The sequence below is a fragment of the Fukomys damarensis genome, unplaced genomic scaffold (assembly GCF_012274545.1).
Source record: "Fukomys damarensis isolate Sample0158 unplaced genomic scaffold, DMR_v1.0_HiC HiC_scaffold_11, whole genome shotgun sequence".
NCBI lineage: Eukaryota > Metazoa > Chordata > Mammalia > Rodentia > Bathyergidae > Fukomys > Fukomys damarensis.
Window position 1 is genome coordinate 11,546,617 of NW_022900923.1, and position 16,951 is coordinate 11,563,567.

Here is a 16,951-nt window from a genome sequence, read left to right on the forward strand (position 1 = left end):
AGGTGACTGCAGAACATCAACATGTTTAAGTATTTCAAAAATTAAATGTATTTTCTAGGGCTTTAAGACATTAGGCCAGTGGGAAAACTGAGCATGTATATTTTTATGAGGGTAATATTTTCAGTGGTAAAATGGGATTTATCAGACCTCATGAACTTGTGACTTCCAGAAAACAGCAATGATCTAACCTGGGACTGAAGGAATGTCTTTATCCTGGACATGCCAATAAGCACTTAGCCTTGTTGGAGGGAAGAGTGGCAGTGAGGGGGCTATCTGGGTCCTGTCAGGGCCTGTCAGGACGGCGACAGGGGAGAGCAGGCAGGGGGTCCCCGTGTGAGTGGCTCTGCTGACAGGGCTATGTTTAGCTGTAGGAGGCAAAGGGGAGAGGCCTAACTTGGGCTTCCTCATCCCTGTGCCGCTGGAAGCCTGCTGTAATGGAGGAGTCACTTATTTGTGTTTTGGGGTGGGATTGCAGTCTTGATAATCATAAAACTAAAGGTTCGTACTAGGACTAAGTGTCTTTTGTAGCCCTCAATTTGTTTCTTTCCATTTATTTTTATTCCTAAACATGTATGTGTGACATAGGTCAAGACAGTGAAATAAAACAAAAATAGTTATCATTTTACTTCTTATGAGTTTCTCTTTTAGGTTTCTGATCCTAATTTCACTTACTGACTACTTAGATGCATCAAGAGTGAGCTAGGCTCAATGCTGGCACAGGCGTTGCTGCCTAACTCCGTGCTGTGGTTGGGGCTGGGCTCTGTGTAGTTCCTGGAATTTGCTGTCATCAGGAGAAACAGCCCAGGGGATGCCCTTTTCTGGTTGACAAGGATCTAGCTCCCATGAAAGGGTTTCTCACTCTTCCGTGACCACTCTCCCGCTGGTCATGACACCTGGTTGCCAGACTAGCAGGATTTTAGACAATTCCAGCTGCCTCTCCTTGGGGACTTGAGGACAGGCAAGAATGCAGTGACTAGGAATGGGCAGGATATTCATTTGTCCTCTTGGTGGGAGCCAGCTTTCCGTTGCAGCTCTTTGCATCCACACACATTGTGTGAACCACTTTGCATCCTTATTAAGATATTAGAATCTATTGGAGGGTGATTTTCTCTAATTTTCTGTCATTTTGTAGTTCTGTGCAAGAGATATTAAATTGTAAGTTAAAATGAGGCATCTGGATATTGCTGGAAAATGCCAGCTGAATTCTCAGGTTCTTGAAGCAGCAAAGGTTTGCAAAGGTTTAGCCACTCTGGGTTTTCTCTTTCCAGAGGGGAAGCGGGACAGGAGGTGGCCCCTTGTCCTTACAGACCATTCCCAACAAGGTGTTCCTCAGTGGGGATTGGATTTTCTCCACTGCCTCTGTCTCAGGATTGGGCTTCATTCTGTTGTCAGGCCTCAGGGAAGTGTGTGCTTTTCAGGGCGGCCAGACCCCCACCTGTCATCAGCACAAGTCAGAGAGACACAGTCATCAGTGGTGTCTGTATGGGAAGGGCAGAGTTGATTTGCATAAACACCATGTCATTCCTGCTTGTGGCTCCACTCAGCACCTGCGTCCTGTTCCACATGAACCAGGGACAGATGAAGCACTTGGAATGAACTGCACCTGGGGAGAGGCCGGAGGTCCTGCCAGCCCTCCATGTGGCTGGGACACAGTCCAGTCCCTTCCCCTCCTTCAGTGGCTGAATGGCAAGGAGGCCATGACCATATCCTTCACACTTATTCCCTGGTCGTTCATTTCCTTCCATCTCCCAGGGTCCCAGTCCTCCACCCAAGTGCACTTTGAAGATTCCTCAGACAGGATCATAGTAGACATGAAGTCTAAATAGTTATCCATGGAGTGACATGTATACGATCAATAAAGCCAACAGGATTTTAATGCAGTTGTTTTCTGAATAGACACAGTCTGTTCTCTGGTCCCCACTTGGCCTGCCTGAGGAGGGTCCATCTTCTCATGACCGAGATCTCTGACATCAGATAGGTGATGAGTGGTTGTATATCTGCATGTGGAATTCCCACAAAGAATACCAGGCAAATGGACTGGCAGGCAGCCACGTGGCACTTGTGAAGATGAGCAGCAGGGATAGTTAGTGCCGGGTGGGTGTGGGAAGAGGGTGAGGCCATTGCAGGAGGTCTGGCTTAGGCACTCATTCCCTTAATGGTTTCAAAGTAAGTAACAATAAAAAAGAAGACACCACTGAGGTGAGGGAAATTCTAGCGGTGACTGTAAAGAACGGGAGGGATGAGAGATTTCAGAGAAGCCGCTGCAACATACACACCCAGGTGACTGGAAGGCACACCCTGAAATGCTGATGTGTAGGAGGAGGAAGCAGCCTAGAATGCAGAAGTGATTCTGGGGTGGTGGGAATTGGCCACATGATACAGTGGTGGAAAAGACCAGGCGCTTTGGGGTGACAGACAGCATAGCTGCTGCTCCAGAGCCCTCACTTCTTGTTCTGGTGCCAGTGACAGCCTGGAGTCCTCTGTCTAGGATTACGAGGGATGCTGTAGACACCAGTGGTTTCTGAGAACTGATGTGCCAATTTGTTGAGCTCCTGGAGGGTGAGTTTTGGAAGAATCTTTTGAAGGGCAAGGGCACAAGTGAGAGAGATGATAGCTTTTCTAACATTGAAACTAAAAGACCAAATTACCAAGATGCTGTCAAGGAAAGCCCTCTATTAGCTAAGATTTAAACTGAAAATACAGACGTGTTATTCTGCTTTGTGGCACTATCACAAAATATTAGGACAGACAATGTAAAGGGGGAAAGGTTTATTTTTGACTCATGATTTCAGAGATTTTAGTTCATGGTCAGTTGGCCCTCTTGTTTTGGGCATGTGGCGGTATATTAGTACGTCATGGCAGGAGTCTGTGGCAGAGGAGGCCTGCTCACCTCATGGTGAGGAAGCAAAGAGAGGGACAGGAGGAGGATGGGTTCCCAGCATCCCCTTGAAAGGCACTCCCCCAGTGACCTAATGCCCTTCCATAAAGCTCCACCTCTTAAAGGAACCACCACCTTCAGTAGCAACAAGTGGAGGCTCAAGTCTTTAACACTGAGTCTTCGGGGGCATTCTAGATCCAAACCATAATAATAGATATGAAATTTGGTGAAGGAAATTTGAGGAAGCCACATTTGCTAAAACATTGCCTCCACCCTGAAATAAGGTAGTGTCGTGGCAGACACCATTGTGACCTTTGAAAGTGAGGCAACATTTTCAGGGCAACCGAGGCTGAACCTTGATTGGTGGCTGCAGAGGAAAGACTTTGTTTTCCATGGAGCTTAGTTAGCTGTGAGATTTTATATCAATACGTGGGTGTGTGGGTGATTGAGGGGTATATACGCACTGTGGTGTGTTCACTGTATACTGCTGTTATATAATGTTTAGTAATGAAATAGTGCATAAGACATGATAAAGAATACCTTTTGTGTGTATGTATGGCTTCACACCTATCTGAGATAGAGTGTACTTTTTATATAATATTAGCAATTGCAGGATTTTGTGTTTAGACTAACGTGCACATTGAGGGATGTGGCATAGAGATGATTATGAGCTGGATTAAGCTGCCATAGAATCTTCTAAAGACATTAGTGTATTGGTGTTGGAAGAGTGTATATGTAAGCTTTCTTTGAATTGTTGTAAATTCATTCAGGCAGATGACTAAAAATGACATAACTCCACCAAGGATTAGGTGGGAAGTGGGTGTAACATTTCAAATTGGAGCAAGGATTCTCACTGTTCCTGAGTATTCACTCCCCAGATCTAGTCTTGCAGTTTGAAATTCTGTATGTTCTTTTTTTAAAGTTCCTGAATGTCAGAGGTAAGTGCTTCCTTTTCATTTTATCCTGATTCTTCACTGGCAGAGCTTTTGTTTGATGCGTCCTTCCCCTGATTGGTTTTTAATGATTTTGCCTTTTTTCCACCCTCCCCCCCTGCACATTGACAACCACCCACACAGTTAACATGCATTAATTGTCTTCCGGAAGTCACAACCCATCTAGTTGTCATGCAGGTGACAGAGTCCCTGATGAGTGTCCACATTTTGCACAGGACTGTGAGGAGTGGTGGATAGCTTGCTGGCTTCCACTGCTGTGGCTTGGCTTTTGTGTATGACTCATGGAGAAGTTGCAGCTTTTCTTTATCACACCACCTCTCCTTTCTACAGGGGCTGGCTTTGTTAGTCTATGGCAGGGGTGAAAGGCAAGTCCAGGGAGAGAGTAGGCTTCTCAGTGGACTCTCTCCTGGAGGTAGTGTGTGTTTCCACTGTGGGTCTGTCCAAACCAGATCCAACAGAATGAGAGCAAAATACAAGATAAGGGTCAACATGAAACCATTATGGTGGCATAAAGGATTGGTTGGGCAGCAATAATCAGAGGATGGATAGAAAATAGGAAAACAGGATGCAAGAGGAAGGCAGGAAGAGACACTAAGACTGAATTAATATAACACTAGAACACTTATACATCCTTATTCATAGCAGCATTATTTGTAACAGCTAAAGGTGGAACAGTCTAAGTGTTTGACGGTGAATGAGTGGAGAAACAAAATGTGGTTTATATGTAAAATAAAATATTATACAACTTAAGAAGGAGTGAAATCCTGATGCATACTACAACGTAGATGAACCCTGAAGATATTATGTGGAAGGCAGTAAATCAGACACAAAAAGCAGAAGCACTGTACAATTCCAATTCCATGAGGTACCTAGAGTAGTGAAATCCATAGAGAGAGAAAGTAGGATGGTAGTTAGCAAGGACTGGGAGAAGTGGGGAATGAGCAGTTTTTCCCTAATGGATGTAGGGTTTGTTTTGGGATGATGAAAACATTCTTGAGATGGATGGTGGTGGTAGTGGTCCTGTCAGTGTACTTAATTCTTCTGAACTGCACATTTAAATTGATAAATTTTTTGTTAATTATACTTTAACACACGCATCTAAGTTGGAGCTCCCTCTTTTCTATCCTTAGATCGTTAGCATTTAACTTTCCAGATCATTCACTTAAGTATCTCCCCTATGAGTGTGTGGTAGTAGGGTGGGGAATTTATTAGGGGCTTAGAAGGAAGCAGAGAAGTAAAGGGCCGTGGCATCTTGTTGCCCATACAACAAGTTATGAAAACAATGTGTGTAAGAGTTTGTTTTATTTTTAAGAGGAAGTGGTGGAAACTCCTTTGAGCATCTTAGATTCTACTAGGCTGCTTTGACATCCACACTGACATGTTTCAAGCTACCTCATGGCTGCCTACGAACTTAATTTGCGTTTTGCTCATTCCTAATACACAGGAATGTTATTGAAATGTTGGTCTTAAGTAAAGCTGTTCAGTCCTTCGTAGTTAGTTGATTAATGGCAGGGTAATTGCCCTTCATTTCTTGGCCTTCAAAATTGTACCAGCTGGGTCTTTACTGCCCAGAAAGCAGATGTGTGTGAAAAGAGTGAAATTCCTAGCTGTCCCTCATACAACACCTAGGTGAGAAGCCACTGGGGTGGCCAGGAAGGGTATCACGTAGGCAGCCCTGGAGGGTACCCTGGAGAGTGACCAGTGTCTGGGTTAGGCCAGGGCTTCCTGGAGGAATTTTAAGAAGACAGGAATCATCTTCTGGAGGGAATATGGATGCCAGGCAGGTGAAGGAACAGAAGAACCAAGGACAAGGAATGAGTTTGCAGTGCAGTTTAAGGTATGTGCTTGTGTACAGCAGTAAAGAGGGTGATACCTCTCCTGCCATCATTCAGGGTCATGGCTAACACTTCTGTAACAAAAGGCAGGTTAACAAGAGAAAAGCATCACAGATTTATTTGTTTATAGTTTTACTGACACAGGAATGGCTCTGGTGGAAGACTTGGAGACCCAGGTGAGCTATCTACTTTTATGCTTAGGTTTGAAGCATGGATAGTTGTGTATAAATGTGATTGGACATGAAAGCTATGCACTAGTAACACTGGACTGGAGGGGAGGTGGGGTGTGGCAAGGCCTGTCTTTCCGATTCCTCCAAGTCAACTGATTCCTTCACTTGTAGCATTTCTTCCTCCAGAGTGTGAGACAGGAGCCCTCTAGAGGGAGTTTTATGACCTACAATTATACAAGTTAGGCCAGAAGGTGGTGAAAGTTAGAATTGCAGTTTTAAGTTTTATGGCTGGTTTGGGGAAAGGGTGTTCTGCTTTCTGTGACCCACCTTGGAGGAGAAGAATTCCAGATTCTGTGACTTACCTCAGGGAGGATGAGGGCTGAGAGACAGGAGAACAGAGAGAATCTTCGCTTCTGATGTCTTTATCTTGTGGTATCATTTCTGAGCCCCCAGAACTGTGAGTCTGGTTTCTACTAATGGTTAATGCTTTTGAGCATTTGCCTCTGCCAGTCACTTTTTATAATTCTCCTCAGCCTCTTATGCACCCTAAAAGGTTCACAGGGTTCAAAGTTCTGTCATTTCCTTTTTATAGATGAGGAAACTGAAGTACAAAGAAAGTGAACAACTGGACCGTGGTATTAGGAGTTAGACTGGACACACATGTATTAGGTGTTAGACATGGGGACCTACTTCCCATGTCTCTAAACAGGGAAAGAAGTGGATTTAATCTGGACTTCCTAGTGACTAGACTTAATGTTTCAGTTGTCTTTAAAGCAGGGGATGCTTATCGATCAGAAGGACTCAGAGCCAGTGCACTCTCTGCCCTGCTTCTGCACCCTTGCTCACACTGTCCCCTTCATCTCTTGATTCTGTTGCCCAGCCTAACTGGCTCTTCTGTGTTCAATGTGAAGGCGTCGCTGGGGATCCCAGACCACAGATGAGCCTTGTCACCCAGAGTGAGCCTCGGTGAGCCTGCCTGCTCCTCCTCTCAGTGCCAGCCCATCTTGACTTCCACTTCCCCTGTATGACTTGGCTGTGTCCTCCCCAGGCCAGGCCTCCCAGACTCCTCCTGCTCACCGGAACTCTGCACACACATGCACACATGCACATGCACACAATGTGCTTCCTGGAGTCCAATAGGACAAGCCATGAAGCTGGTTTCCTTAGCCCGAGGAATTGGCATCTTTGGCCTGGATGAGGTGGGTGAGTCTAGAGAGTTGGATGATGAGGGAGGAAGCTTGGGAAATGAGTCAGAATGGAAGTCCCAGCCCACCATTTCCTGAAGGAAATGATCGCTGACCCAGGCTATAGCTCTGGGCTTTATACCAACGGGTACTCCAGAAAAAAGCACCATGTCTGCTGTTTCTAGAAAGAGCAGAGAGGACTGAGGAAGGAAGAAGGGCTACAGGTGGACCTCAGAGATCAGTGTACTGCTAAGGCACATGAGGACAGCTCCACGGTGAATCTGGCCGCTTCGCACAGGCCAAGGTGACCCAGATGTGCTCTGCAGAGGGCTGTGTTTCTGCCTTTCTTCACAAAAGTGGCTTCATGACCAGTTAGACTGGTAGGGAAACATTCTCTCTATAATGACAATTTACTTCTTGTAGGTATGTGACTCTGTGAGCAATGGGAGTCTTAGAAAGGTCCTTGGTGTTTAGTCATTTCTTATTTTCCTATCTGTGCTTTGGGGCTTTACCTGGACACTGCTGGTAGCGCATGAGCCTTTTCCTTCCCTGCAGTGCTCAGGGACTGCAAGTCCAGCTTCAATAAACTGGAAAGACTGGCACTTTCCTAATTAGTCCACTCTGATGAAACTGAAGCCCAGGGTAGGATTTTTGGTTCACCTCCCAGATCACAGGGATTTATGGCCTCATTAGCAGTTGAATAAGCAGTTTGAAAAGATCCAAGAACAGGCTGACCATTTGGAATCTCTGGTAGTCTGCTCTGCCTCCTGTCTTAGCCTGTTTGTGACTTACCTTTGCCTCCCCAGGGGCCCGCCCTGGGAGGAAGGAAGCAGGAAATTAGATGCAAAGAGAAAATTGGAGTGGGCATTCTGGCTTATCAGGTAGAAGAGTGTGTGTGTGTGTGTGTGTGTGTGTGTGTGTGTAAGGGAAAGGGGAGACAGATTTAGAAGTTTTGTATAACCTTTGTTAAGTGCCATAGGTGGTTAGTGATTTAGGTCCATTTCTATTTTAAGGCAAACTGGCTTGTAGATTTGTTTGTCTATCTTCTACTGCAATGACGCAAGCTCCCTGATGGATGCATTTGTGTGCATGTGAGTATGTGTTTTAATGTTTGTTTATTTTCTAATCATTTGTTCACTGATGTATTCCAGGTGCTTAGAACAATGGGTAGTGCACAGGAATACAGTATTTATTGAATGAATAAATAAGTGACTACAGATGTGTATGAGTGTGTGTGTGTGTTTGTGTGTGTGTGTAAGTGCATTACGCAAAAAAGTAACATCTTACCCATAAGGCATTTATTAAACAACCTAAAGTGTATAACGTGACGAATTAGAACATAGTCCAAAAGGCCATGGGGTAGCCACATAAATGTGAAGAACTCTTGCTGGATTTTCTTTAGTCATAAGAGAGACATATCACCCTTCACAGCCTGGCCCACTTTAGATACAGTTCTCAGCCCAGAGCAGATCAGGAAAGGCAAATTAAAGATAGAGAAAGACAAAACGGACAAAGTGACTGCTAATAGCGTGACAGGAAGAGAGGAGACAAAGAACAGATACAAATCCTCTAAGGCTAGCCTTCTGGAACTGCTTGGTTGAGGGTAAACAGCCTTCTGAACTCTACTGTGTCTTTGGAAATTCTGTCATGCGGCATAACATGAAATTAACATTCACGGTGGACACTGAATCATCCAAAGTTTTAAGTTATATCTTATAACTTTATAAGATGAGGTCACCTCTAAGATTTTTTTAGGAAGATTTCTTCAGAATGCTTTAAATAACTTTTTATTTTTATTTTTTAAAAGAAAATGTGTTTCCATTTTATAGCAAGCATAAAATTATGGTCAGTAGGCCAAACAAAGGTTGTTTTATAAATAAAGTTTTATTGTGACTAGTCCTGATCATTCATTTATGTATTGGCCCGTGGCAGCTTTCGCTTTCCAATTGGTAGACTTGAATAGTTGCAATAGAAAGAGAGAACTTGAGAAGCCAACAGTACTTATTGTTTGGTTCTCTATAGCAAGTTTGTCAATACCTGATCTCGTTATGGGGCTCTTCTTGGGTGTTGGTTTCTGCTTTTCTGTACGTCTGACTCATTTGTGCACATTACCAAGGGATCCTTATCATAAGGATGTACATGTACACGTTTCTGGGGGCTGTAAGCACAATTATATGTTAAGCATCACATTTACTTTACTTCTCACACGTAGCTCTATGAGAGTTCACATGCGTTAGCTATTATTCTTCCTGCTTCATGTAGTTGGTGACAGCAGCAGTAGGTACACGTCCTAACAGCACGAGGGATTCAGTGAATGTGTATCCTAGACTACACAGCACCTTATGGGATAATTAAATGGTCCTGGATCTTGACTACAGTGGTGAGAAACATGCCTCATCAGGTAGAATTTGTTTTCATGTTATTCTTGTAGCCTCTGTCTTTGCACTTAATGGAGAAAGTTTCTCCTGCCAAAACAGCAATGCTGATTTATTATTCTATAGTAGAGTGGTCAATATCCTGTCCGTATTATGTTTTACTACTTCTGACTTTGATATACTCCTTGCTTAGCCTAGTTAATATAATACTTCACTTTACTCTATTGATTTTCAAGGACCAAGAGCCAAAACTCATTATGGAAAGCGAGATTCTGAAATTATAGACTCCTATAGGTACAATGTGTATATTATCATTAATTTAAGCACTAAAACATGGTTTTGGATTTGGGTGGGAAAGGAAATGCCCTTTTCTTATTGAGATATAATTTATATGCATAAAATTGACTTTTTAAAGTATATAATTCTGTAGTTTGTAGTAGATCTACAAGGTTGTACAGTTTCATTTAAAAAAGAATAGAAGAAGATTGGTTGATTTTGAGGAATTCTATGTGGATGATACCAAAGTGGCTGTTAGGAGTTGAACTGAGGTCCACATCTTTATGCTGTGTTGGGATTTACCAATTGGCGTGTGTGCTGCAGGACTAACTGCACATGAGCCCTACAGTGTGAGACCCCCTAAGTTTATGTGATATGAAAGTGGGCAGGAGCAACAGGACCCAGGTCCGCAGCCTCTGTCCTAACCTCAGACCCCAGAGTCTGACCAACCTCTCTATATTGTGGAATTCTTTTTCCCTCTAGTAGCTGCAGGGAATGAGGAATATAGTTCTTGCTGTCCTCATCACTGCAGTGAAACAGGGACAGCATAACAAGAAGGAAAAAATGTGCCAACCTAGGATACACTGAAATGTAAACGGGCCATCCCTGCTTTTCCCAGCTCCCACCCATCCCTGCCTCCTGTCCTACATGGTCCCCTACAAGTGGACACTCACTTCCAAGAACTTTGTGATCCTACTGCCTATTAGGCGCTATGCTAGGTCCTGGGAATATACATAGAAGTAAGATAGACAAAGTCCTGCTCTCCTAGCGTTTATATCAACAAAGATAAGAGACTGTAAACAGCTGATTATCTGTTATTTATATAGCCTCAATTGTGACATGTGCACCAAAAGAAATATTCAGGGTTTTTGACACAAAGGTGCACATGGAGCTCACTTGGTCTGGAGGTGGGGGAAGCTTCTCTGAGGATGTGATATTTCAGCCAAGATCTGAAGGATAAACGGAGAGGGTAGTGGGGTGTGCAGAGACTGGGGTGCATGCAGCAGGAAGAGAACGGAACAGGAGATGGCGAGCAAGTGGGCTGGTGCTCTGCCAAAGAGAACCATGTGAGCAGAGCAAGCATTTCGGATTGTGCAGTGAAAGTGTCAAAGTACTCTTAATTGTCACGCCTGGAGCTGGTAGGGAGAAGCTGATACAGAGAGATTTATTACTGTCATCCAAGTGAGAGATGATGGTGGCCTCAGCTGAGAGTGGGGACAACAGTAGATGTGGAAGTGGATTTTAAGGCACATTTAAGAGATGAGGTAGACAGGACCCAGTGCATCACATCTGTCTGTCTGTCTGGCTATCTATTTATTTCTACCTATAGATAAGAGTCTTGTTAGTCAGCTTGTCATTACTATAACCAGATACCTGAGATAATCAGCTTAATAAGAGGAAAGGTTTATCTTGCTTCACAAACTTGGAGAATTCAGTCCATGGTTGTTTGACCCCATTACTTTGGGGCCTGTAAAGAAGCAGAACATCATGGTAGGAACACACGAGGGGAAAAGTGCCTTTACCTTGTGAATGGGGAACAAAAGGAAAAGTGTCTGGGGTCCTAACCTATGCATCATAGGCACACCCCAAGTGACCTAGGACCTCCTACTAGGGCCCACCCTCTTAATGTTTTCAGCACCCTCCAGTAGTGCCAAGGTGGTAACTAAGCATTTAACACTGGGCCTTGGGGAAACATCACAGATCCAAACTATAGCAGAGTCCGTCTCCCTCCCCAGCCTTAGCACCTTAGATGTCTTCCTTCTCTCTTTGGCTAAGTATGCACTGAATCCGTACTAAATCCCATGAATGCCTCCGAGTTAAGGGGGAGTCATTTTATGGGAGCTTCAGAACTGTGTCTGTAATTGTAGAGACCCTTGATTTATAAAGGCTTCTGCAGATCATTTTATGAAATTATTTCTGGGAACTTTAAGTGGAAAAACGGAAAGCTTACAAAAATGCAGTCTTTAGAGAAGGTGAAATCTTGGGGCATCTAGAGAAAAATCACGGAGACACAAAGACTCATTGATAAACTTGCTTCAACTTAGGAGACTACATTTTCTATGTTGAAAAGATCCTCCATTTAAAAATTTTATTTACTTCTATTTTTATTCCTTACAGATACATGTTAATTATATGTATTAATAGGTTTCAGTATGCTATTTCTATATATGCATACAACATGCAGTGATCAAACCCAATCTTTTTAAAAGCATCCTAATGATCTGTGTCTCACTTTCTAAACAACTGGATGGGCAGGCAGGACCACCAGTTGGGTTAAAGCTTGGAGGGCAGTACATACCTGCCTGGACCCGAACCTTCTGTAACTTGGCACATGGGCACTGCCTCACCAGGACAGTTACCCCTGGGATGTTGATTTTTTTTCCCTTTATTTCCAGATTTTCAAAATTCTCTGATTACAAAATGGACTGAAAGTAGTCCTTCATGTCTTCTTGAATCATAACTAAGAATTTGTACTAGGGAGACCATAACAGGGAACTAGCAAACATCCCAGAACCTTGTTTCTCTTTGGTTTGCAGCATTTAATTCTGAGCCTTTGATGGACAGCAATACTAAATACAGGTTGTGTGCCTATCAGTGGCAGCAAATACCCTGTCTAAGACTTTTCACAAGTTTAGTGACGTCAGTGACTTCTTGTCTTCTGTGGGCATTTCTTCTGTTACACCAAGATGATGATATTCAAGAATTAAAGGCATTAAACTAAAATAGATGGTTTTCTATATCCAAGGACCCCAGGAAAGAAAAGTAGAGTGACAGTTTTCTGTGTCTTTATATAAATTCGCTTTTGCAAAAAATATGTTGTTGTGTAAGAAGCAAGGGCATCATTCAAGTGGTAGAGTGTGTGCTTTGCCCTAGGTTTGATCTCCAGCATCAAAACCAAAAATGCATGTAATTAGGAGCATTGACAATGTGGATTTAAAAAGCAGGAGAGGTGGGGAAAGCTTCAGGCTCCCACCCCAAGATAGCCCCTTAGCCTATGATCTTTACTTATTTTGCTTCCTACTTTTTTTTCCCTGAAATCAAACGTGTCTGTTTTTGCTTGTTTTTATTTGTTCATTTTCCTTTTTCTTCTCCAAGAACATGTGCCTGGATGTGGGTAAAGGGGCTGTTGCACAATTTTTCAGCAGTGCAGGTCAGTTTGTTGAGATTTGAACTTGGGACCCCAGATGCAGTGGTTCACTGCTCTGCTGGGGGTAGTTATTATCTTGTACACATTGAGATTTATGTCCAAATTGGTGCAAGGGAACTGTTGTGAAAATGAATATGTACTTTTCATGAAGTTCTTACTGCATTCTTAAACTTTAGACTTCTTTTTTTACCTTTAGCGGTAGGTTAGAGGCAGGGTAGAAGTCATCCTTGTCATTGGCATTGAAGCACAAACTTCGGAATCCAGACAGACTGTACACATGGCCCTGTGATTTTCTCCTGGTGCAATTGTGATCGGCCTATCCTTTTCTGCCTCAAATTTTTAGCTCAAAGCTGTACTTTTCATATCTGTCTGTGTTGATGTAATAAACGGACATTCCCTCCTTTGGAAGGAATAAGGGTGAGCAGGAAGGGGAAGGAAGAGGAGGGAGGCGTCCACTCAGTGTAGGATTTGGACAAGAGTCGTCAGTAGATTAATGTTGATTTGATAAACAACTGAAAAAGACATGTTCCGGGTGTCTGCCTTCACTACATGAGTTTGTTTGTGGATGAATTTGAAAAATAACTTCCTTTGGGATCTTGAGTACCTTAGTTACTTGAGCATGATGTGCTGGAAGAAGAGACTTAATACATTTTACATGGGCTCATTGGAGATTTCAAATTGGATCTAGCTAACGCCTTTCATACATAAAAGGTGTTTAAAATATTAACAAGTTCTGTATGATCTGTTTTTACTCATGACAAGACATTTCCATTTGTCTCTGCTCTGCTGGGGGTAGTTATTATCTTGTACACATTGAGATTTATGTCCAAATCAGTGCAAGGGAACTGTTGTGAAAATGAATATGTACTTTTCATGAAGTTCTTATTACATTCTTAAACTTTGGGCTTCTTTTTTTATTTTTACCTTTCGCGGTAGGTTAGAGGCAGGGTAGAAGTCGTCCTTGTCATTGGCATTGAAGCACAAACTCCTTTTTCATAACTAATAATGACTTCATTCATGCCAGCTGCAAGACTTGGTGTATTATTCCTGTCAGTGCTTGACGTTTTTGACAGGCCAGAAAAATCTCAAGTCAAATAGACATATTTGAGTATAAGATGTCGACTTATAATTCATGAAACTGTACCCCCTTCTACTCTGAAGAAGAAGGACAGGCAGAGGTGTGGCTGGGATGGATGGGACGGTAGCCTCTGTTCTGCTGTTACAGCTGGTGATGGTGACAGTGATCAGAATAAGACAGTCCAGAAGGCTTCATTCACATCCAGTCCTTTGTGGCAGCAGTGTGGAGAGGGCCACGGGCTTCCTCGGTGGGATCTCTGGACCTTCGTGGGGTGCAGGTGGGGCTCTGGCTCTGCTGTGCTTCAGCCAGAACTCACTTCCCTTCTTCCTTCCTCTCTCCCTCTTCCCCCCTTTTCTTTGTTCTTTCATTGGACTTTTACATTTCTTTTAGAGTCCTACCTCCTTTGGAAACAGTTCATGAAAGCGTATCAGGTATAGGAGTACAGATAATGAGCTGTCTTGTTTTGGTGTCGAGCAGTCCTCCTGGCTACCTAGGGAACCCTCGAGTCCTTTTCCCCCTCAGCAGTTCTGACTGAACTGCCACACACCCAGCTCCAGCTCACTCTGGTGTTTCCCAGTCCTGCTGCCACACTGGCCCTCTGCTGGGTCACATTGGGCTCCACTCTTAGTGGATGCATAGGTGACTGTCACCGATGTGAGAAACTTCAGGATCCAGACTGCTTCCATGGCCCTGTGTTTTTCTCCTGGTGCAATCGTGATTGGCATATCCTTTTCTGCCTCAGATTTTTAGCTCAAAGCTGTATTTTTCACATCTGTCTGTGTTGATGTAATAAGCTGACAGTTCTGCCCCCATACTTTCTCCCCATCCTGAGTTCACCCCCCCATGCCACCACACACAGTTTAGGGAGGAGATGCACAGTCCCATTGTGTCTTCATACACAGAGATGGGACTGTATGTGTATGAAGCCTGAGATGTCTGCCAGTAGCTATGGGACATTTTTGCTTTCTTGGGCTTTCTTGCCCGACTAGCCTTTGACCATGACAGGTATATGATGGTCATCTGTGGCCATAGGTTTAAGTGGAAAGAAGTTCAAACTCGTCTCCTTGACTTTGTTATTTTCCTAATAAAGAGAGAGCACGGGAGTCACCTTCAGCTGGAGTGGAGGTGGAGCTCCAGAGGCTGGCTTGTAGCAGGCACCCCATCCCTCCCTCCTGCAGCTGCCTGGCCTCACCCCAGGGCTGTCTGGGAAACATTAGGACTAAGTACTGCAAGCTTTTGTCCCTAACTGTGCCTGTATCACAGGAAGCTGGGGCCTCGGTCAGTCCCATCCCATCCACACATCACCCCTGTTCACAACACCAGTTCACAGGAACTCACAGTCCATTATCACAGAGTTTCCCTACATCATTGGCCTCTGTCTGAAGGGCCCTTTTACCCTGTCTTCCTCACATCTCACTGAGGACCTCCCAGACTGTGCCCTGAGCACCAACTTTGGTGCTTGTTCTTCATTGCTGTCTCCGTACTTTCATCTGGCTGACCTGCAATAACCGGGAACATGGCTCTTGGGGAAATTGAATTTCATTAGGAGCAAGCAGAAGATGACAATGTGGAACATACGTGCTATGCCAGATCATAGGCAGACTCAAGGGAGGCAAAGGGAGCCGACAGTTCGTAAAGGGAAAATAAGGAAGGTTGGATAAGTTGTTTGAAACAATTGTCCTTGTCTGCAAGGATCAATAACAAGGGTGGCATCAGTTCAAGTTGAATCAGCAGCATCTGGATAGATGTACTAAAGAAGATGATATTCCTTGTGCAGGGACATGGTTCTGGTAGAGACAGATGTTTTTATCAGGTAACCCAAGAGAGAGGGATGTCCCTTCACATTCTCCCATGTTTATTTTGTTAGAGTTGGCATGAGTGACTCCGTTTTGATGCTGATCACTTCCACAATCCTTTCAGAAGGCCTTAGCTTTGCATCTCAGCCGTCAGATCTTTTTCGCACTCATCCGCTCATCTGTGTTAGACAGCTTTCTGTTACTGTAACAAATAGCTGAGAGGCCGGGGATTTAGCTCAGTGGTTCCAGTGTCTGCCTCGCAAGCATGAGGACCTGCATTTGATCCCCAGTACCAAAAAAAAAAAAAAAAAAAAAAAAAAAAAGCTGAGAGACCAACTTACTCTGGCTCTCAGGGGTCTCGGTCCATGTTGGGAGAGCTTCATTGCTTTGGGCCTGTGCTGATGCATCCTGGTGGGAGTGCAGAGCACAACAGAACTGTTCACCTAGGGCCGGGAAATGAAAGAGGAAGAAGAGAGGGTCAGAGTCTCACCATCTCCTTTGAGGGCACAACCCAGTGACCTCTTAAGTTTCCACTATCTTTCTAGAGCATCATACTGGAGACCAAACCTTCAACACATGGGGCTTTGGGGGATACTTAAGACCCCCACGACAATACCATCTCTGGTTTGTTCATGCAGCCTCGTTCCTTGGGGTTATAAACCTTTGGAGTCCTAGCACTACACCAGTGCTGCTGTCTAGGAGTGTTTGTAATTTCTGTGTTCTTATAGATTGTCTGTCAGTACGTTGGCATCTCAGGTCCTGGATCTGATGAACCTTCACCAGGGACCTGCTTCTTCACCGATTCTTAATCACTCTTTATAACTGTGCCCTAGACCTTGTTATAGAAATGAAGACTGATAATGCAGATGGTACCAGTACCTCTTTCTTGCTCTGTGCTTCTAAAATCTTGACTCCAAAGTTTCTTCTGCTCAGGTGAGGCCTACCATCCATGCATCCTACAGTCTTTTCTCAAAGCCTCACGTCTTCACTTCTCTCCTTATCTAGTGCAGGGTCCTCAGTCATTCACTTGAATGATTACCTTTCTTTACCACCTCAGAACAAGAGTTCCTTGGCCATCTCCCTTTTCTTCTTACTCTCTGATGAAAGTGGAGGCTTCAGTCCTTGGGTAAAAGCCAATTCTTCACCTCCCATGTACTTGTATTAACTCAGCTGCACATGGGCAGAATAAAACTCAGAGCCATGATGATCAGTGTCTGCCTGTCGATCTCAGCGGCTCTTTGTCCTGGCTGGCAGTTGT

General features: G+C 44.0%; 1 protein-coding gene across 1 annotated transcript in view; it reads left to right on the forward strand.

Annotated features, from left to right (window-relative positions):
- Positions 1–16,951, forward strand: part of Kif26b (kinesin family member 26B) — a 333,340-nt gene that overhangs the window by 14,567 nt on the left and 301,822 nt on the right. The window contains exon 6 of the mRNA XM_033761959.1: positions 7,797–7,901. Coding sequence (XP_033617850.1) covers positions 7,797–7,901 — 105 coding nt within the window. The remainder of the gene's footprint in view (positions 1–7,796; positions 7,902–16,951) is intronic.